The following is a 23,302-nucleotide window of genomic DNA, read 5'->3' on the forward strand; positions in this document are numbered from 1 at the left end:
ACCACCTAATTTTAAGACCCTTTATACCTTCCAAAGGTCTTCTCAAAGTCCCACAGTCTCACTTAAAACCCAGACCCAATAAGATTAATGATCTATAATAAACTATAATTTGATATTAAATTATTAAAACAGGTATATTTGACATATTAGAAATTATTGTTTGAACAGTAGTTAATTCTAAGGTCTTATTTCAAGTTAAAATCTGTAAATGTAGGTTAGTCTGGATTATACAAGACAAGAGGCAGTTAACATTTAATCTCAAAGACATGCTAATACATTCTCTTGAAATAAAACCTCAGCAAATGAGAATTCTCATTCTGTGCATGGGAATGACTAAAACCTTTATTAGATATGGTTTTTCAATAACAATGTGAAAATTGGAATTACTAATTCCAATTGCAGTGAATTTTGAAATTTTAAGAGAAGACTAAATATTAGGGGACAAAGGTAAAGGAAGACAAGAATATTAATACTATTCAATATCGCCCCTCTGTACACAATGTTGCATATATACAACTACTCCATTTTTATTTTATTGATTTTAGATAATAGTGAAATCCCCTTAAGCAACCTAGGGTATACAGTTGGTGTCCAACTTGAGGAATGGGGGGAATAGCAACACACTTGATTTCAACAGTTTTCATCCACACATTTTTGACAATTTTTTTTCATTTTTTTGCCAAGATTTTAGTAGTAAATTCATAAATATAGGAAATACTTTCACTCCTTCAGTGTAAAATAGAAAACCAAACAGTGCCAACAGTAGTGGCTTAATTATTGGTATACAAGAAAAACACAACACCAATGGGTTTTAATTATGCATTTTAAATATTAATATGTGCATTTCATTTTTACAGTTATAAATTTTCTAATCTGTTTTAGACAACAGCATGTAATAGTTTTTAATCCACTGAGATGTTGCTTTCAATTTGAAATATTGTGATATACATGTATATAAAAAATAACCCAATGTATGACTCATCTGACAGATGTTTAAGATCAATAAAGGCTTATTTTTGAGCATGCAATTAGGAAGAGAGGGAAGCAAGCCAACCTCTCTACACTGACTTGTTGCTGGCTTGTTTCTGCAGTGGCATCAATAGTGGTTTTTGGAGGGAACCATGTGCCTTTAGCCCATATAGTTAAAATCTGACACCACAACAAAAGAGGGGTTAGAGGAAATGGGAAGAGTGGGTGGGTGTTTAATGTCAAAATTTCAGTGTGCATTTTGCACTCTTTCTAGGTAAAGGATAAAAACAGGCCAATGAAGAAAAAAATTTTCTAATTAGAAAAAAACTAATCAATTCAAGACATAATAGCCGAATTAAGTTCTTTTAATAGATTGCATATATAGATGTTTAGCCATACTCTTAAGATCAACTCTTTAAGAGTAGAACTTTATATCCAATTTACATGCTTCAGATATCACCTTTCTTATTTGTTACAGTAAGGTCTCATATCCAAATATCCACTTAAACACTGAGAGCTTTAAGAAAAAAACAGGACACAGAGGGAGTTGCCATTTTTAGCAGCAATGAAATATCACTAACCCCTTTTTACATACCGAATTCAAGTCACTATCAGAGGTGAGTGCACCACAAAGTCACCAGGTACAAAATTGCTAGTTCATTTTTAAATTAATAACTTGAAATTACCCCTACCCCCCACCCCATTACATCCCCTTCCTTTTATAAACAGCAAACATTTTGCTTTTATACATAGGCTAGCAGGCTTGTTTCAATATGAAAGTGCTAATTCATTTACAGATTTTTAAATCAGTCATGTAGTGCTACAATAAATGTCCAATAATCTACATAGGAACAATCTTTGATGAATGAAAATGATAAAGATTGAATAAGGCTATCAGATTACCTTATCTTATTTACATATAAAGTATACTCAATGGTGAGGAATAGACAAATCGGACAAATACTCATAGGTGTAAAAATTACATCTACCTTTGAGTTTTATACTGTAAATGAGACATTTTAAATAGTCCTGTAGCCCATGCTTATTTTTTCCTCAGAAAAAGAAAAGCTGCCTTCATGACATCCCCTCTTGTTTCAGATTTCCACAGTGTCACTTGAAGCTTCAGAGTCAGGATCTTACTTTCTTCAAAAATAAAGAAAATGCCAGCCCTACCTCCCCCATTACTCCCCTCCCCCCAAGAATCCCTCTGGTTTATTTTCCAGTGCCAGGTTGCATGATCAGGTCCCACCTCCTGGGGTTTTGTTTTGTGTCCATCTATTGATCAATGAGTTTAGAGTAGATAACATAAACCAGTTCTGGAACCACTACTAGGAGGAACACAAGCTCTTCACTACAATCACACAGCAGGAAAGAAAATGATAATTCAATTCATCCCTGGTGCCGGGCCTCCAAAATTGAAAGAACTTGGCACAACTGGAGCACTGAATTTGTACCCTCCGTGCTTCTCAATCATTTTGGATTCTAGAAAACAAATAAATGAAATTTTAATAGGGCATCTGATCATCTTACTTCCTTATGGGGAAAAATAAGGAACTGTGATGATATTAACAATCAAGTATCTTAACCACCAACACTAGCCAAAGTTGGTCTCAATTTTAACTCCATATGAACAGGGACAAGGGCATATGCTGTGTAGAGAAGATAATGTTGTGAAGATAATGTTACAGACTTCTTAACCAATTTTCACATCTCATTGTTAAGAAAAAAAATCATTAAGTACTCCATATTGAGTCAAATATATTAATAAGATCCCATTTCTAACAGGAATTTTTAGAATTTAATAGCAAGCAAAACAAAATACTTCAGAATGATAATATTTATAAAGATCTTTCTTTGAATAGTACTCTAGAGCTTGCTGCATGTTAAGGCCTGTAGAAGAATCTGTAGACTCTGGCTGGCACCACGACTCAATAAGCTAATCCGCCAGATTCTGTCCTGGTTGCTACTTTTCCAGTCCAGCTCTCTGCTGTGGCCCGGGGAGTGCAGTGGAGGATGGCCCAGGTCCTTGAGCCCTGTATCCTCATGGGAGACCAGGAGGAAGCACCTGGCCTGGCTTCGGATCAGCGCAGTGCACTGGCTGCAACATGCCAGCCGTAGAGGCCACTTGGGGGCTGAACCAACGGAAAAGGAGACCTTTCTGTCTCTCTCTCTCTCACTGTCTAACTCTGCCTGTCCAAAAAAAAAAAAAAAAAAAAAAAAAAAGACTGTATAGAATCTAAAACTGTTTTAAAAATGAATACTGAACTGTTTAAAGATGAAAACACATAGGATTTTCTTAAATCTGAGAAAAAAAAAGTTGATTTGTAACATTTTTTAAAAATTTTATATTTTAACAACTTTCTGTGATTAAACTCACAATGAGCTTAAGTAAATCATTAAAATCACTATACACTGAACAGTTTTCAGCTACACTTAAGAATCAACAAATGGAAGCCAAAAACAAAGGTCATTTCTCTTGTATTAAATCTCTCAGATTAGAGTTCATCTCCTCCGCTTGCACTAGCCCCATGTTTCATGTTAAGTCCTTTCTTGAAATTTTAAAGCTGCACTGCCATTAACTGTATTAGAAGGGTTATGGTTTAATAACATACCATGGGCTGCTCTCCTTTGATCAGCCAGAGTTGCTATGTCTTGTAACTGTTTCCTTTGTTCTTCATTAAGACCATGAGTCAGAGCCTGATACCACACAGGATTACGGTTTTGAATAGCTATCAAAATGAGGGGGAAAAAACAAGGGAAAGAGATTACTAAGAAGGCCTGATAGTTCCATTCTATTCTGTTCTTCCTATACCACAAGCAAAACTGAAATTTTAATCTATTTACTATTTTTGAAATACAATATTTAGGAATAAAGTATCTAATCCTAACTCCTATCTCTACCAAAAAGGATTCAGAGTCATAAATGACAAACTTAGGTGACTTCAGGAATACAGTTAATCCAAATATTTTGTAAAATTCAGAGTTAAAGCAACTTGAAACTGGTCAAAGCTATGTTGGTCAGAATCCTCAAATCCTTAAATTTGAGAAGTTAGAAACATGGGTAGATGCAGGAAAAAACCTTTCTTATATATAACTATTGTCTCTCTAAAGAACAGCAGCAGCTTGGCAGTTCTTATGTTTAAAACACACTTTGATAAATTATTGCTTAAATAATAATCAAACTCAAAACTGTGAGAAAAACATTCTCAAAATGTCACAGAACTAGGAGTTAAGCATCCCATATGGGTACCTGTCCCAGCTCCTCCACTTCACATCCCACTCCCTGCTAACGCACATGGGAAGGCAGCAGAGCACGGACCAACAACTTGGGCCCTTGCCATCAACATACTTCCGGCTTTGGCAGCTATTTGGGGAGTGAACCAGTGAATGGAATATCTCCCCTTCTTCCTCTTTCTCTGTAAATCTGCCTTTCAAGTGAATAAATCTTTTTTTTTTTTTTTAAAGTTGGCTGCTTCTAAGGCAAGCAGCCAAGAGACTGGTAATCTGAAGTAGGAAAGAATTAGCACTTGGCAACTTAATTTACTTTTTGGAAGGCAGAGTTAGAGGGAGACAGCAGAGAGAGAAAGATCTTCCATCTGCTAGTTAACTCCCTAAATGTTCACACTGGCCAGGGATAGGCCAGGCTGAAGCCAACGGGCTCATCCAGGTCTCCCACATAGGTGGCATCTTCCCCTGCTTTCCCAGGCATATTAGCATGGAGCTGGATCAGAACTGAAGCAGCCAAGGATTCAAACCAGCAGCTATGTGAGATGGCAGCACTGCAGACAGTGGCTTAACCTGCGGAGCCACAAGACCAGCCACTGGATGACTTTTTTGAACTACTCTATTTTCCTATAATATCAGTTTTCTAAAATTACAAACTAAGTGTGAAATAAAAGTTGAGGGAAGAATACTCAAAAACACTATGGCAATATTAGAAACCATGCTGGTTACTTTGCCTAACAACCCTTTTCTTTCAGGGGCAGGCAAAAGAATAGACTTGTTCAATAAATGCATCTATATATAACAAGGTGACTTACTTTGAAATATAGCTTTAAATATCTGATACTCATCAACAGGGTTATCTTCATCATCAATGATTGTGGAATAGCCTTCTAGAGCAGTTTCCTCAGCATCATCTTCTTCCCAGTCCTCATCATCTCCATCTTCACCTGCTTGCTTAGCCAGAATCTCCAAATATTCTTGACCATCTTCATCAATATCATCCTCATCACTCCCCAGTTCCTCTGCCAATTCATAAAATAAGTGCCATGTAACACTGAAATATTTTGTAACTGAACAAAGTGAGTGACAGTCATCTTAATGCTCAGTAAATTACAAGCCACAATGAATTCAACCACGGGTCAGTGTTTAAATAAATGTTAAGCGGAAAACAGAAATAAAAATTCTCACAGTCAAGGAAACTCAACCACAACTTAATATACTATTCATGGTAGCATTAAGTAGGATTTCACATTATGAACATAAGATTAGAATGCTGAGTCTAATGCTACATACCAAATACTCAAAGTAAAATAACAGTCACAGAACTTTTTGTGAGATGTTTTTACAAAGACTGTCACACAAAGATAGTTAAAAATTTTTTAAGAAAGAGCTTCAGCTTGCTACTTGCTACAAATGCTTTATTTATTTATTTATTTGAAAATCAGAGTTACAGAGAGAGAGAGATCTCCATCTGCTGGTTCACTCCCCAACTGGCCGCAAAGGATGGAGCTGTCCTGATCCGAAGACAGGAGCCAGGAGATTCCTCCGGGTCTCCCGTGTGGGTGCAGGGGCCCAAGGACCTGGGCCACCTTCTGCTTGTCTCCCAGGCCATAGCAGAGAGCTGGATTGGAAGTAGAGCAGCTGGGACTCAAACCGGTGCCCACATGGGATGCCAGCACTGCAGGTGGCGTCTTTAGCTGCTATGCCACAGCACTGGGCACCCACCAAACGCTTTAATGATTGGGGCTGGAGCTGAGGCTTGGCCACTGCCAAAGCCTAGAGTCTGAAACTCAATCTAGGGCTCCCATAAGGTGGCAGAAACTCACTTACTTACTTAACAAACCCTGTCTCAGAGTATGCATCAGCAGGAAGCTGGAGTCAGAAACTGGACTCAGGTACTCCAATGCGGGATGTGGATATCTTACCCACTAGGCTAAATGGCTATGTCACCTATCTTTGTAACCATTACAATAATAATAATTTCTTTAAACCAGTATTTTATAATTTTATACTTTTGTAATCTTTTGTCTTAGCACCTAATTAACGAGATTTTATAGTGCAGGTACTCTAGTATGTTTTAGCACTAACAGACATTTGCAATATATTCAGAACACATTAAAACCATAAATCTTGTATTAATTTTTATGTATGTATTTTATGTTAACTGTAATGAGATGTGTACGTTCTTTAATGCTATTAATTCTGTTAAATATTACTGAGTGTCATGTGCCAAACACTGTGTTCAATATCAATGATTCTCTCTTATAATGCTCACAATTATCAATGTATTTCTACTTATCTTCATTTATGAGATGCAGTTAATGTAGAACTATTTTATTATCTCCCTTACAGATATGTTCTCAACTTTAGGAAGCTCTCTCTCCTACATGAATCAGTACCTTGTGTACATACAATACTATTTGGATTTTTCTTCCTTTAAGTTTTTAAAAATTTATTTTAAATGCAAAGAGAAACATGGAGAGTGCTTCCATTAACTGGTTCACTCCCCCACTGACGAGAACAGAAAGGGCTTGGCTGGCCTACGCTGGGTTAGGTATTACATCTGGCTTTCCCATGTGGGTGACAGGTACAAGTACTTGAGCCATCATCTGCTGCCTCCCAGGCACATTAGTAGGAAACTGAATCAGAAGCAGACTTGGGGCTTAAAATACATCTTTTTTGATTTGGTATTTTAATGTCTAGAAATGCTCTACATGTTGGAGAGACAAAGTTCCTGCCTTTATAGACTTCCTGCCAATGTGGCCGGGAGTGCAGTGGTCCAAATACTTGCAGCCCTGATACCAGTTTTGGTAGACCTGGATGGAGAACCTGGCCTACCCCTGGCTATTGCACCCATTTAGGGAATGAACCAACAATGGAGACTCACTCTCTCTCTCTCTCTCTGGTGCTTTGGCTTTCAAATTAAAGCAAAAACAAAAACATACAAAGAAAAAAACACTCAAATGGTATTCATAACTAAACAAGCTTTGGCCTCTTCCATTGTAAATTCCTTACCAGTTTCATCATCATCTTCAGCTTCATCATCATCATCACTGTCATTCTCATGTTCTGCATGGCAGGCATATGCTCTTTTCAATCCATTAAATAAAAGGATAAAAGCTGGCAAAATCTGTCCAGAAACCTGATTTAAAACCTGTGGTATTTGTTCCATATCAATAAGAGCACACAGGCCAAGAACACACATCTTTCGGTCATGGAGCCTAAAAAAAATAAATAAAATGACTTCTACCGTTCTGTTTTTTAAATCTTAATAACCAAAATTTCTTATTAATTCCAAATTACATCACTTACCCCAAGAAACAGTCAACATCATTAAGCCACTGTGTAATAAAATGATTTGTAACTGGTTCAACATTATTAGGGAAGCGAAGATTTTCTAAGGTATTAAGTAGTAGGTGTGGGTTATAATATAAAGCTGCAATTGCAACTTGCAGACACATTGTTCTAAGTTCACTTGTCTTAACTTCTCTTGTCAGCCTCTCTAAAGCTGCTTCCACGAATAAGGGAATGCACTGTAAAGAAAGATAGCAAGACACAGGAAGACTGTAATTAATAGCATTCTAACTATGTCCCCTTGGAAGTCTGAAATATGAATCATTATGTTAATGTCACTGACCTGGTCAATGCCACGCCCTTTGCACTGCAGAATGATGACCTCTAATAACTTTGCTGCGTGACACTCTGCATCTTCTCCCGCAACTCCTGTAAGAACCTGGTCAATAGAGAATCTAACTTATAACAAGGCTTCAGGAGACTTTTAAATGACAGAAACAATTTCCCCCCCTTTTTTTTTTTTTTTTTGACAGGCAGAGTGGACAGTGAGAGAGACAGAGAGAAAGGTCTTCCTTTTGCTGTTGGTTCACCCTCCAGTGGCCGCCGCGGTAGGTGCGCTGCGTCCAGCGCACCGCGCTGATCCGATGGCAGGAGCCAGGTGCTTCTCCTGGTCTCCCATGGGGTGCAGGGCCCAAGCACTTGGGCCATCCTCCACTGCACTCCCTGGCCACAGCAGAGAGCTGGCCTGGAAGAGGGGCAACCGGGACAGGATCGGTGCCCCGACCGGGACTAGAACCCAGTGTGCCGGCGCCGCAAGGCGGAGGATTAGCCTGTTAAACCACGGCGCCGGCCACAATTTCCCTTTTCTATGTGTAGACTGAGTATAGGGTCTTATGATAGTATTAATTACTGCAATATTCATTATACAGATAATACACTAAAGCTCTTGTGATGATTTGTAGTTGTTATAATATAGCACTGTTATACTGATCTATGTAATGAAAGCACCAATCCCATAGTGCCATTATGGACTACGGCATGCTGATAACCAATCACTTCTCATACAAATTCTCAGGGATATCTGGCGCTTATGAAAAGAACTACAAAAAATTAAGATCTGACATGTCCAGGAATGCCCATTTTCTATAAAATTCCAGAAAATGAAAAAACAATGAGTTGGGGGCAGGAAATAGAATTCAGAGTCTATTGTTGGCAAATGTTACCTCAGACAAAAAAGAAACAACGTGGACTTGATGTGCTAGTTACCATTAGAGGACTGGATATAAGGACAAGTATTGTGGAATAAGAAAGTTTATGGCGGGGCCGGCACTGTGGCGTAGTGGGTAAAGCCACTGCCTGCAGTGCCAACATTCCATATGGGTGCAGGTTCGAGTCCTGGCTGCTCCACTTCTGATCCAGCTCTCTGCTATGGCCTGGGAAAGCAGTAGAAGATGGCTCAAGTCCTTGGGCCTCTACACCAACGTGGGAGACCCAGAGGAATCTCCTGGCTCCTGGCTTCGGATCAGCACAGCTCTGGCCATTGCTGCCCACTGGGGAGTGAACCATCGGATGGAAGACCTCTCTCTCTGCCTCTTTCTCTCTGTGTAACTCTGACTCTCAAACAAATAAATCTTTAAAAAAAAAAAAAGAATATGGCATAGATACAGCTCTATTCTCCAAGTATAAAATACTTTATATTCAATAGACTAAAAAATTAGATGATTATTGTATGACTAATTGTTAAGAGAAAAGTATCAATGAAGGACAAGCGTATCTGAAAGATTAATGGTGGTGAGTGTTTGGCAGAGTGGTTGAGATCCAATTTCTATTACAACTTCCTATTAACATGCACCCTAGGAGGCAGCAAGGTGTGAGTCAAGTAACTGGGTCCTTGCCACCCACGTGGGACAAGTGGATTGAATTCTGGACTCTTCCTGGCTTCATCCCTGGTTGTTGCAGGCATTTGAGGAGAACAGATAGAAGATCTGTTCCATCTAAATTAAAGTTTTAAAACAAACAAACAAAAAAACCAAAACACCATGGAGCAAAATGATGTTTAATGGCATGCTTCCTGTCAATACACATTGCTAGAAATTCAAATGCTACCAATTATATTGCCTTTCATACCGATGGACCCTAATTCAATTTTTGTGTCCCAGCTAAACTGCTTTTTTATTTTTTTAAGATTTATTTATTTTACTTGAAAGTTACAGTTACACAGAGAGGAGAGGCAGAGAGAGAAAGAGAGGTGTCTGATCCGCTGGTTCACTCCCCAGATGGTCACAACAGCCAGAGCTGAACCAATCTGAAGCCAGGAGCTAGGAGCTTCTTCCACTGCTTTCCCAGGCCATAGCAGAGAGCTGGATCAGAAGTGGAGCAGCTGGGACTCAAACTAGCGCCCATATGGGATGCTGGCACTGCAGGCAACAGCTTTACCCACTATGCCACAGTGCTAGCCCCGCAAGCTGAACTGTTACTGAAAATTTATCCCCCACTGTGTGTTTTTTAAAATAACATTTTTTAATAACATTCTTAAAAATAAACAGTAGGGGTGGGTGTTTTGCCTAGAAGGTCAAGACACTAGATGTGACATCCACATCCCTTATAAGAGTATCCAGGTGATGATTCAAGCAGTTGATCCCTACCACCAGCATGGAAAATCTGGACTGAGTTCCTAGCTTGGAACTTTGGCCTAACTCAACCGCAGCCATTGCAGGCATTTGAGGAGTGAAGCAATGAATGGGAGTTGTTTCCATCTCTTAAACAAATAAATAAAAATTTTAAAAAACAACAGTATTCCCCATACATTTATCCTTTGACTTCTCAGAAACAGCACAGAACTTTTAATACCTTACATTATTTTATTTCCTAAATACTGTTATTATGCAGCATCCATTAAGCTCATGGTTTCCAAGCATTGCCTTTAAAATGTCTCTGTCATTCTTGATCACTTAAAAATCTCACACAAATTTACACCCATGTGGGAGACCCCAAGGAAATTTTGGGCTTCTGGTTTTGGTCTGGCACAGTCCCAGCCATTGTGGCCATTGGGAGAGTGAACCAGAAGATGAAGATCTCTCTCCTCCCTCTCTAACTTGAGGGCCGGCATTCCATGTGGGCCCTGGTTCGAGACCTGACTGCTCCATTTCCAATCCAGCTCACTGCTATGGCCTGGGAAGGCAGTAGAAGATGGCCCAAGTCCTTGGGCCCCTGGCTTCGGATCGGTGCAGCTCCAGCCGTTGCGGCCAATTGGGGAGTGAACCAGTGGATGGAATACACCTCTCTCTCTCTCTCTCTCCCCTCTGTGTAACTCTGACTTTCAAATAAATAAATAAGTAAATCTTTAAAAAAGAATCAAACATGTATAACATCAAGAAAATGTCAAAGTATAGACAGAAGACATACTTACAAAGACATTATTGTGTCTAGGGACCAGAAATTAATTTTTTCTTATCACTTCTAAAGTTAACAATTCTGGTAGACCACAATTTTCACCACAATGTGGATTGCATTTCTCTTCACAATTTCATACATTTTATAGCAACAGTGTCATTAAATGTTTTCCAAAAATGACCTACCTTTTTGCACATACTGTATATCATTTCAAGATACTTGGTATCAGACAGAAGAGTATCTGTATCAACTGTTACATAATTATGCAGAAGAGGCATCATATCTGTATTAATAAAAAGCATCAGTTATACATCTTCAGAAATACAAATGCTTTATCTTTTTGCATTTGAAGAGTGAATCACCAGGTAGAAGATCTATATGTCTTTCAAATAAATAAAATTTAACAGTAAGAAGTACTTTAAAATAAATAAAAAGGTTTTATATATGTATATATATATATATATATGAATGAGACGAGGAGAAGACATTGTGGCACAATGGGTTAGCCACCACCTGCAATGCTGGCATCCCATATGGTTGCCAGTTCGAATTCCAACTGCTCTACTTCTGATTCAGCTCCCTGCTAATGTGCCTGGGAAAGCAGTGGAAGATGGCCCACATGAGAGACCTGAAGAAGATCCTGGCTCCTTGCCTCAGTCTGGCGCAATCCTAGCTGTTGCAGCAATTTGAGTAGTGAATCACTGGGTGGAGTATCTTTCTCTTTCCCTCCCTACTCTGTCTCTCTTTATAACTCTCCCTTTCAAATAAATAAATCTAGGCTTTTGACCTACCAGGTATTAAGATACCTACATTCTGCTTTGTAGTATCTATGTTTAAACCTGACTCCAGCTTCCTGCTATCATGGATCCAAGGACACAGCAGAGGCTGCTAAAGTAGTTGAGTCCCTAATGCCCAGGTGGTTGACTAGACTAAGCTCCTGGCTCCCAGATTCAGCCTAGTCCAGACTCAGCTTTGTGGACATTTGGGAAGTGAATCAGCAAGGGGAACAGCCTCTATGTGTGTCTGTATCAAGCAAAAAAAAATTTTTTTTCATATTAAAAAAAGGAGATGGGGAGGGCATTTATCATAGAGGTTAAAATGTGTTTACCTAGTTCAAGTCCCAATTCTGTTCCTAACTGCAGCTTCCTGCTAATGAATATTGTGAGAGGCAGCAGGTGATGGCCATGTCCCTATCACCCACATGGGAAACTCAGACTGAGTTGCTGGCTTCAGTGAGGGCCTAGCCCTTGCTATTGTGAACAGCTGGGAGTAAACCAGTAGATGGGAGACCAGTCTTCTGTCACAAAAATAATTTAAACATGTAGCATCGTTTACAATATAGTTTTCCATAAACTTTTCAAAAAGCACATTTATTTTCATTTCACTTGAAAGGCAGACAAATGGAGCTCTTGAATCTGGTGGTACACTCCCAAAACAAGGCCAGGCTGACACGAGGAGGCCAAAACTCCACCCAGGTCGCCAACACAGGTGACAGGGACCCACTCACTTAGGCTATCACCTGCTTCCTCCCAGGACACATATTAGTAAGAGGCTGGATTGGAAATAGTGGAGCCAGGATTCAAACCAGGTACTTGGACATGGGAAACGAGCATCCTAAGCAGTGAGTTAACCAGTGAAGCAAATACCTGCCTCTGTATAAATCGTTCTAAGGATCCTTGTATACCCGAATTTTTTTCACCAAAACAAATTTATACTTTACTTCCATTTCCCATAAAGTTTTTAAAGTTCCCTATTTTATTCAACTGTAATTACAGGAAGAAATTAGTTGACTGTTAAATTCTTTTGTAATTAGTAAAGATCATACACATACTTTTTTATCAGACTGTTGTTATGTTTATGTTAAGAAACTAAACATAGTTTGAAAAAAAACACAGCAATCAACACCAGGTGTCTTGAGTGAGCACAACTGCCACTAATAACTTATCTAAACAATGAAGCAACAGTAACATTCAAAAGCATAAGTTACAAAGTAATCAAAGTGGTGGGACCCTCAGAAGTTCCATGCTAATTTGACTTACCTGTAAAGTAATCAAAGCCATCTTGCTGAAAGACCTCAAATACAAGGGGCAAAAGCTGCCACATCTGTGGAGACACTTGTTGACATGTCAAACTATGTGCTAAGGAGAAGATCTCCTCATAGAATTCTAGAAGAGAATACGGAGTCAACACTGAGAAATTCTTACTCATGTGAAATCACACTAAATTCTTAGTAAAATCAGAGGTATAATACCTAAGACATGTTGCTGTAAAACAGTACCAATAACCTGTAAGCAGATTCCCTCAAGCTGCTGGGTTATCTAAAAGAGAAGAAAAAATATAATCACATGGAGTTGTGAATAAATTTATAAAATACTCCACAGTGTAATTCAATAAATTTAAATATAGAGCTAATATTGTTAAGAAATAATTTCTCTTTTTAAAAAACTATTTTAAGAATCTTTGAAATGACATCTAATGGCTGTTGTGGAACAGTGGGTTTGGACACTGCCTACAACAACAGCACCCCATATAACTGGTCCCAGTTTCTCTACTTCTTATCCAACTCCCTGCTAATGTGCCTAGGAAAACACGAGAATATGGCCCAAGCGTTTGGGACCCTGCTATCCACATGGGAAACTTTGATAAATCACTCAACTCCTGGTTTTGGCCTGGCCCAGCCCTGGCCATTGGGGAAGTGAACTAGTGGATGAAAGGTCTGTCTCAACCCCTATGATCCTCAGTCAACTTTGCCTTTCAAATAAACAAATATTTTTAAAAATAATATTGTTAAAAAATAATTTCTCTTGGGGTCTGTGTTGTGGCATAGTGGGTTAATCTGTCACCTGCAGCACCAGCATCCACATGGGTGCCTGTTCAAGTCCTGGCCGCTTCACTTTCATTCCAGCTCCTTGATAATGTGCCAGGGAAAGCAGTGAAAGATGGCCCAGGTGCTTGGTCCTCTGCACCCACGTGGGAGACCAGGAAGAAGCTCCTAGCTCTGGCTTCAGCTTGGTCTATCCTGGGCAACTGCATCCATTTGGGGAATGAACCAACAGATGGAAGCCCTCTCTCTCTCTCTGTAACTCTGCCTTTCAAATAAATAAAATAAACCTTTAAAAAAATTTCCCTTAAAAAATCATTTTAAGTCTGTTTTCAAATGGCTGGTATTGTGGCACAAGAGAGTTAAGCTGCCAACTGTGATGCTGGCATTCCAATGGACATCAGTTTGAGTCCTGGCTGCTCATTTGTGATTCAGGTTCTTGCTAATGTACCTGCCATCTATGTGGGAGACCTGGAAGGAATTTCAGGCTCCTGATTACAGCCCAGCCCAGCCCAGCCCTGGCTACTGAGGCCATTTGGGGAGTGAACCAACAGATGGAACATCTCCTGCTTTCTGTCTGTAACTCTGCCTTTCAAATAAATAAATAAACGTTTAAACAAAGAAATGAACATATTATAAAACTGTGAATCAATCTGATATTGCAATGTAATGAAATTGGGGTGGTGTTGACGTAGTGGGCTAAGCTACCACCTACAATGCTGGCATTCCAAATTAGAATGAAGTCCCAGTTGCTCTGTGATTCAGTCCCTACTAATGTGCCTGGAAGGCAGCAGAAGATGACCAAAGTGCTTGGGCCCCTGCCACCCATGTGGAGACCTGGAAGGAGTTCCAGGCTCCTGGCTTAGGCCAGGCTGTTATGACCAATTGGGTTTTTTTTGCAGGGAACAAGTCGATGGAATCTCTCTCTCTCTCTCTCTGTTCAACACGATGCCTTTCAAATAAGTATATCTTAAAATTAAACAAGACCGGCCGGTGCCACGGCTCAATAGGCTAATCCTCTGCCTTGCGGCGCCGGCACACCGGTTCTAGTCCCAGTCGGGGCGCCAGATTCTGTCCCGGTTGCCACTCTTCCCGGCCAGCTCTCTGCTGTGGCCAGGGAGGCAGTGGAGCATGACCCAAGTGCTTGGGCCCTGCACCCCATGGGAAACCAGGATAAGCTCCTGGCTTCGGATCAGCGCGGTGCGCCGGCCATAGCACGCCGGCCACGGCGGCCATTGGAGGGTGAACCAACAGCAAAGGAAGACCTTTCTCTCTGTTTCTCTCTCTCTCACTGTCCACTCTGCCCGTAAAAAAAAAAAAAAAAAAAAAAAAAGAATATAAATTTAGAATAACGCTGTCTAGATTGGTTGAAGTTACAATGACTTAATGAGAAATTATCAGAAACAAGGAATCATTCTAACCAGTCCCAGTAATTCTTAAGTAACCACCATTATTCATAGTTTAGTGAATCATGGAATGCCACCTCAGTCTCCAAGTCACTCAAGAGTGTCAAGATACAAAAATTTACTCTTAGCTGTCAATATGGTCCTCAATTGGACCTGAAATTTCTGAAGCGCATTAGCATGTTAAAAGGGGTAGAAATGGGGATATCATCTACTAATCAGATTTGAAAGGCATCCATTTCAAAAACATAATATCTCCTTGTTAGTTCTAAAGCCATTTGAAGGTTCTGGTCACTTTTGAACTTCACTTCACAAAATAGAGAAGTACCCAGCAAGCCTTTTTTAAAAAACACAATAGGTTAATACAATCACATTGCATTACTCCAAGCCATTTCTATTCCCAGCATTTTGTGTATGGGAGTTTGGAGGCTGGCCAGTGGTGGTTATGTCCAAAGAGACAGCACTAGACCAGTACTATGATCCCATGTTATTCTTTGGCTGCATGATATTATGTGTGAGTAACAACATCTGAATGCAAAACACAGACAGACACTGTTACCAGACATAGATTAAAGCTATGCACACATTATAGCAGCCATTTTAAAGTTCACATTAAACAGTCACCACTAAGATGAATTATGGCTGTGAGAGTGAACATAAGAATATTCCAATAAAAAAATCAAGTTATCCATTAAAAGATAGAGAAATCAATATAGCTTTAAAACATACCCGTGCCCTCATGTAGCCTAGATCACTGCTGAAGAGAGGAAATACATGATTCTGCAACATGTATTTTTTCTGATCAGCTTTTCAAATCAATAACTCATCTGATAAAATACTAATGATATTTCTATAATGTCTTTTCCCTATTTCTAATTATAACACAGAATAAAATAATAGTTTACTAAAAATCTCACATTTTCAGGGCAATTTGAAATCCTATGGCTTAAGAAAGTAGGAAAATTGTAAAATGTTAAAAAATTTGGATGGTGACCAAGAGGTATGTTATAGTTTTCCCTATTCTTTATTTTTCTTGTATGTTTTAAATAATGCAAACGGCTAATGTAATATTGCCTGAAAAACATGTGCAACACTAGATCATTTTCTTACCTCTTTATGATCTTCAACTACACTAAGAAGTGTGTCAATTGTATTCAAAATTCCCATAGCAGTGACTGCTTTGTCATCACTTCCTTCTTCTTCTGGCCCCGTCTGGATTACCTGGTTAAATGTCATTGCCTACATCAAAGAGAATTAACTTAGGTTTGTTACTGAAGCATTATAAACATGTTTTGGTATAAGAGTTTTAGTTTTAAAAATGTTCTCATTATAGGGGCGGGAGTTTGGCCTGGTGAAGACCCCAGTCAGAGGGGTCGCATTCCGTATCATAACTTCTGCAGTCCTGGCTGTTATCCCAATTCCAATTACCTGCTAATGTGCACTCTAACAGAAGATAGGACAAGTCATTGAGTCTTTTTTTTTTTTTTTTTTTTTTTTAAGTGGAAAGTAAAATAGCAAGGTTTATTAGGGAAGGGACAGGGGAAGGGACGTAAGAACGGATGGACACCTCTCCAGACAGAACTTGAGAGAGAGTGCCCAGTCGCTTGGACAGGGGGAAGAGCGAGGATACATGGTTGACTGGAGTACACCTGGCCAGGCCAGGCGGGCGGCTCAACAGCGAGGCAGAGGGCTAAGTGCCAAGTCACTGAGTCTTGATACACACATGGGAGACCTGGATTGGGTTCCTGAGACCAGCATTCAACCTTGGCCAGTCCTGGCTGTCACAGGAATTTGAGAGAGTGAACCAGTTGATGAGAATTATCTGTCCTGTTCTGCCTCTCAAAAAGATAAGTTCCCTTTGTGGGGGCTGGCATTGAGGAATAGCAGGTAATGCCACTGCCTGCAACAGCAGCATCCCATATGGATGCTGGTTGTCCTGGCTACACCACTTCCATCGCCCTGCTAATGGCCAGGGAAAAGCAGCACAGGATGGCCCAAGTGCTTGGGTTTCAGCACCCACATGGGAGACCTAGACGAAGGTCCTGGATCCTGACTTCAGCCTGGGCCTGCCCGGGCTGTTGCGGTCATCTGAGGAGTGAAGCAGCGGATCAAAGATCTCTCTCTCTCTTCCTCCTTCTCTCTCTGTAACTCTTTCAAATAAATCTTAAAAAAAAAAAAAAAAAAAAAAAAAAAGAAAGAAAAGAAAAAAGAAAAAAGTCCCAATTTTAGAAGTGTGTTGTGGCGGGGCCAGCGCCGTGGCTCACTTGGTTAATCCTCCACCTGAGGTGCCGGCATCCCATATGGGTGTGAGGTTCTAGTCCAGGTTACTCAGTGTGCTGTGGCATAGCACGTTAAGTTGCTGTTTGGGATGCCCACATCCTATACTGGAGTGCCAATTTGAATCTCACCTTTTTTTTTTTTTTTTTTTTTTTGTTACCCTGCCTGAATGAAGCTCCAGGCTCCGTCCTGGCCTAGCCCTAGCCATGAGTACATGCGGGGAGTGAACCACCAAATGGAAGGTCTCTCTGCCTCTGTCTCTATAACTCTGCCTTGCAAATAATAAATCTTTTTAAAAAATCTGTCAAGGCCTTAGAACAAGACATTCTACACTGTCAAATCTAAAACATTTGCTGTTAAGTCATACCACTAATTAAAGTGTCTTCATCACTGTTAGTTTTAAACATACCAAATGTTGTGTCATTTCTACTGCAATAGGAGTAACTTCTTCGCTATATTCACAAATCATTTTCTGAATTACATTGGTAAGATCATCATTTTCTGTTTCTCTTATAATATGAAGAAGAGCCTGCATTACAGGTCTGATGAATGGTGTGATGTATTCTTTAGCTGTAGAAGGAAAGAGATTTAAAAATCTGATGACATACATCAAAGAGTGAAAAAGAAATACTTTCACATATAAACTAAGTTTCTTGAATTATGCTTTGTGTAATTTTTTACATGTAAAAGCTTATACTATTTATGACATAAAAGTCCTTTACCTTTTTCTTGATTGCTTATCAACACTTGAAGAGCTATTGCAGCTTCCACTTTCACAGGCATTTCTCTATCATCAATCAGACATCTCCTTGTTAGTTCTAAAGCTGTTTGAAGGTTCTGGTCACTTTTGAACTTCACTTCACAAAAATAGTGAAGTACCCAGCAAGCCTTTTTTAAAAAACACAATAAGTTCATACAATCACATTGCATTACTCCAAGCCATTTCTTTTTATTTTTTTTTTAATTTTTATTTATTTTTTAAATTTTTTGACAGGTAGAGTGGACAGTGAGAGAGAGAGACAGAGAGAAAGGTCTTCCTTTTGCCATTGGTTCATCCTCCAATGGCTGCTGCAGCCGACGCCTGGCGCTGATCCGAATCCAGGAGCCAGGTGCATGGGCCATCCTCCACTGCCTTCCCGGGCCATAGCAGAGGGCTGGCCTGGAGGAGGGGCAACCGGGACAGAATCCGGCGCCCTGACCGGGACTAGAACCCGGTGTGCCAGTGCCGCAGGCGGAGGATTAGCCTATTGAGCTGCAGCACCAGCCTCCAAGCCATTTCTATTCCCAGCATTTTGTGTATGGGAGTTTGGAGGCTGGCCAGTGGTGGTTATGTCCAAAGAGACAGCACTAGACCAGTACTATGATCCCATGTTATTCTTTGGCTGCATGATATTATGTGTGAGTAACAACATCTGAATGCAAAACACAGACAGACACTGCTACCAGACACAGATTAAAGCTACGCACACATTATAGCAGCCATTTTAAAGTTCACATTAAACAGTCACCACTAAGATGAATTATGGCTGTGAGAGTGAACATAAGAATATTCCAATAAAAAAATCAAGTTATCCATTAAAAGATAGAGAAATCAATATAGCTTTAAAACATACCCGTGCCCTCATGTAGCCTAGATCACTGCTGAAGAGAGGAAATACATGATTCTGCAACATGTATTCCATCTGATCTTTATAGATCTTTTTCTGTAAATAGAAATAGCAATTATTTATATGCAGTTCCAAATACAAGCACCTAAATTCCCAAAGAGACATATAATATGGTTTAAAAACAACTAAACATTAAACACATCCAATAGAACAAAACTAGTCATAAAATCTAATATATAAACAATCCTTAGATAAATACAAATATTTAATTTGTGTTCCACTTTCCACTATGTACTAGCCTTGAGACATAAGTGCAGTGAATAAGGACAAAAATTTTTTATAAATTAATAAACATGTCACAATGTTTGTTCTGAATCTTTGAACTTCAGGACCTGCAACCAATATTCTTATTTTAGTACTCTATCACCAAAAATACTTGAATATATTGTAAAATGTTAACACTGAAAAATAAGTTACAACAAATCTTTTTTTTTTTTTTTAAGATTTATTTATTTGAAAGGCAGAGTTACAAAGAGGCATAGGCAGGCACGTGGGGGTCTTCCATCCATTGGTTCATTCCCCAAATGGCTGCAAGCCAGGAACCGGGAGCTTCTTCCAGGTCTCCCACACAGAAGCAAAGGCCCAAGGACTTGGGCCATTTTCTACTGTTTTTCCAGGCCATAGCAGAAAGCTGGATACTAAGTAGAACAGCCAGGAATTGAACCACTGCTCATATGGGATGCCTGCTACACCACAGCGCTGGCACCACTACAAATCTTAATGGCAACAGTGTCTTATTTATGGTACTATGGTTAATTTTATCGCTTACCTTATAAAATTTCTTTGATGGAACTTTTATAATAGAATAACCTAGTTTGTTCAACTATAAAATAATATTAAAATATCAAAATAACATAGCTTGAGAAAAATTCAATTACAAACTAATAAATTTGATACACAAAAAGCTACTCTCATGAGTATTTCCTGTTAACCAGTTTTTTACAAGAGTTCCTTGAACTAGACATTAAAAACTGATAAAGGTACCAGTATTTTGGGCCCCTGGCACCCACAAGGGAGACCTGGATGGAATTCTGGTCATTTGTGGAGTGAACCAGCAGATGGAAAATTTCTTTCTCCCTATCTCCCTATAACTATGCCTTTCAAATAAATAAAATAAATCTTTTAAAACAACAGAACAATGGGGCAGAAGCTTGGCACAGTGGCCTAATCTGCTATTTGGGATGCATGCATACCATACCATGGTGCCTGGTTTAAGTCCTGGCTATTCCGCTCCTGATCCAGCTTCTTGTTATTGTGCACCTGAGAGGCAGTAGATAATAGCTCAAGTACATGAGTCTCTGCCACCCATTTGGGAAATCCAGGTGGAGTTGAGGGCTACTGGCTTCAGCCTGACCCATCCCTGCCTATTGCAGCCATTTGGGGAGTGAACCAGCAGATAGACCATCTTTGTCACTGCCTTTCAAAGAAAGTGGGGGGAAAAAAAAAACTTAAAAAAAAAAGACAAACTTTAAAAAGAGGCAGGCATTTAGCATAGCAGTTACAAAGCTGATTTAAACTGTATCCCGAATCAGAATGCCTGGCTTTCTAGGACCAGATGCGCTTCAGATAACCCGGGAGACAGCTGAAATGGTTCAAGCAGTGAGGTCCCTTCTACCATGTGCCACCCCTATGAATAAAAGGCAGACTAGGAGACAGAAAAGAAACAGAGATCTATCTGCCAGCAGTAGCCAGGGCTGGCACAGGGTAAAGCTGGGAACTCCATCAGGTATTCGAAAAGAGGCAGGAATCCAACTACTTGAGCCATCATCTAATAAGCATTAGCAGAAAGATGATTCAGAGCTGATGCTGAGACTTGATCCCAGGCACTCCAGTATAGGACGTGGAAGCCTCAAGCACTAGCTTGACAAAATAAATGGGCCTAAGCAACTACTGCTAAGAATTATTTTCATCTATTTATTTATTTATTAGTCTGACAGGCAGAGTGAGACAGTGAGAGAGAGAGAGAGACAGAGAGAAAGGTCTTCTTTCCGTTGGTTCACCCCTGAATTGGCTGCTATGGCCGGCGCGCTGCGCTGTTCCAAAGCCAGGAGCCAGGTGATTCTTCCTGGTCTCCCATGCGGTGGCAGGCACCCAAGCACTTGGGCCATCCTCCATTGCCTTCCCGGGCCATAGCAGAAAGCTGGACTGGAAGAAGAGCAAGCAGGACAGAACTAGCACCCCAACCGGGACTAGAACCAGGAGTGCCAGCACCGCAGGCAGAGGATTATAGCCTAGTGAGCTGCAGCACCGGCCAAGAATTATTTTTAAAAAGCAAACAAATACATCTAATACGGGATCCTAGATAAGATCATGGACCAGAAGAAAGGATACTGATGGGAAATCTTTCGAAATTTGAAAAAGGTTTCTATTTTTAATTTTTATTTTAATTTTAATTTTTTGACAGGCAGAGTGGATAGTGAGAAAGAGAGAGACAGAGGGAAAGGTCTTCCTTTGCTGTTGGTTCATCCTCCAATGGCCACCGCGCTGCGGCCGGCACACTGAGCTGAGCCAAAGCCAGGAGTCGGGTGCTTCCTCCTGGTATCCCATGCGGGTGCAGGGCCCAAGCACTTGGGCCATCCGCCACTGCACTCCCGGGCCACAGCAGAGAGCTGGCCTGGAAGAGGGGCAACCGGGACAGAATCCGGTGCCCCGACCGGAACTAGAACCCGGTGTGCTGGCGCCACAGGCGGAGGATTAGCCTATTGAGCCACAGTGCCAGCCAAAAAAGGTTTCTATATTAAGTTATAATATCATATCAGATTCATTCCCTCATTTTGATAATTGTGCCAGTCCTATGTAAGTTATGAATGTTAAGAGACTAGGGGTTGGGGGATATAGGCTTGTGTTGCAGCCCAGCAGGTTAAGCTGCAGCCTGCTATGCCAGCATCCCTTATGGGCAACTGGTGCAAGTCCCTGCTGCAGTCAATGACTAAATATTTACTTACACTTTGGATAGCTACCATTCAGGTACATGAATGTTCATAGGTGCACTGTTCACAAAAGCCAAGGAGTGGAAACAAAGCAAGTGCACATCAACTGATGAGTAGATAAATGTCTCTCCCTCTCTGTAACTCTTTCAAATAAAGCCACTCACAAAGGACTATGGTTTGTTTCACTACATTTTTATAAAATGTCCAGAATTAAATCCACAGGAAAAAAAAATGTAGACTGAGGGAAGCCTCAGGCTCAGAAGTTTAGGGTAAAATGTAGATGACTATTAATTTATACAGGGTTTACTGCTGGAGTGTTAAAATGTTTTGGAATTAGATGGGGTAATGGTTGTATAACTCTGTGGCTAGACTAAGAATCATCAAGTCGTATTCTTTAACTGGACAAACTGCATGGTTTGTGTATGGTATCACAAAAAAAAATTGTCAATTTAAATAAACTAGTTGCATATATGCATACATATAGAAGAAAAAATACCTTCAAAAGTATTTCAGCTAAAGAGCCAATCATATGCAAGGCTCCATCTTTTTTTCGAGGATCAGCATTTGGTTCTGTAAGAATCTGGTAACAAAATCCCATAGTCTTTTGTAGTACCTAAATTTAAAAAAGGTAAGTAATAATTTACTGGATATTCCAATAGTCCTTAAAAACATGCTAACAAAATGATTCAAAATATTAACATTTGAAAGTGTACATTTGAGTAAATTGTAAGTTATACTGCTAAAGTTAAGTGAACATTAAGTAACCTACTTCTTTCCTTTTACTACAGGCTGTAAACAGAAGTGTCTGGGCAGCAGTGGTAGGAGAAATGAAATCTTCAAATACATCTAGAAAACAAATTCAAAGTGAAGATAAAAGTTTAAAACATTCTCATATAGCCTAATTTACAAATAATATTCTGTAAATAAAACCAGGCATTTAAAAAAATTGCTATATCCTCACATAAATGAAATATGAAAATGAACCCAGATATCTATATAACTTTGTAAAGCCTAATTCCATTTCATTAGCAAATTAAATGTTAACTAATCAATTTTTAATAATTTTCTTTCATACAAAACACTACTTATGAGAGAATTTTCATAATAGGTTCATAAAAGTCCAAATTATAAGAATTCTGGAAGATTTGGGTAGGAAGACGGACATAATCCCAACATTAGCAAAATCACAGCTCTTTAGTTTCGTGTAGACTCCGGGTTCCAGTTTGTATTCTCTCAAGTCCCACGTATAAGATTACTGACATAGGATCCAAAAGTGTATTTAGATGCTTAGTGATAAAGGCGTAATATTAAATATCTAACAGT

The 23,302-nt window shown here is 39.7% G+C and overlaps 1 protein-coding gene and 2 non-coding genes across 3 annotated transcripts in view; all 3 read right to left on the minus strand.

Moving 5' to 3' along the window:
* Positions 1 to 313: 313 nt before the first annotated feature.
* Positions 314 to 23,302, minus strand: part of IPO7 (importin 7) — a 70,334-nt gene continuing 47,345 nt past the window's right edge. The window contains 15 exon segments of the mRNA XM_062196526.1: positions 314 to 2,451; positions 3,582 to 3,698; positions 5,010 to 5,216; positions 7,210 to 7,415; positions 7,507 to 7,727; positions 7,832 to 7,927; positions 11,067 to 11,164; positions 12,921 to 13,046; positions 13,133 to 13,199; positions 16,216 to 16,344; positions 17,792 to 17,952; positions 18,105 to 18,270; positions 18,996 to 19,085; positions 22,476 to 22,592; positions 22,749 to 22,825. Coding sequence (XP_062052510.1) covers positions 2,354 to 2,451; positions 3,582 to 3,698; positions 5,010 to 5,216; positions 7,210 to 7,415; positions 7,507 to 7,727; positions 7,832 to 7,927; positions 11,067 to 11,164; positions 12,921 to 13,046; positions 13,133 to 13,199; positions 16,216 to 16,344; positions 17,792 to 17,952; positions 18,105 to 18,270; positions 18,996 to 19,085; positions 22,476 to 22,592; positions 22,749 to 22,825 — 1,976 coding nt within the window. The 3' untranslated portion in view covers positions 314 to 2,353.
* Positions 15,514 to 15,698, minus strand: LOC133764952 (small nucleolar RNA SNORA23). The gene has a single exon (XR_009866519.1). It is a non-coding gene; the product is annotated as a small nucleolar RNA SNORA23 (small nucleolar RNA).
* On the minus strand, positions 18,675 to 18,859 carry LOC133764953 (small nucleolar RNA SNORA23). The gene has a single exon (XR_009866520.1). It is a non-coding gene; the product is annotated as a small nucleolar RNA SNORA23 (small nucleolar RNA).

This window comes from Lepus europaeus, chromosome 7, assembly GCF_033115175.1.
Source record: "Lepus europaeus isolate LE1 chromosome 7, mLepTim1.pri, whole genome shotgun sequence".
NCBI lineage: Eukaryota > Metazoa > Chordata > Mammalia > Lagomorpha > Leporidae > Lepus > Lepus europaeus.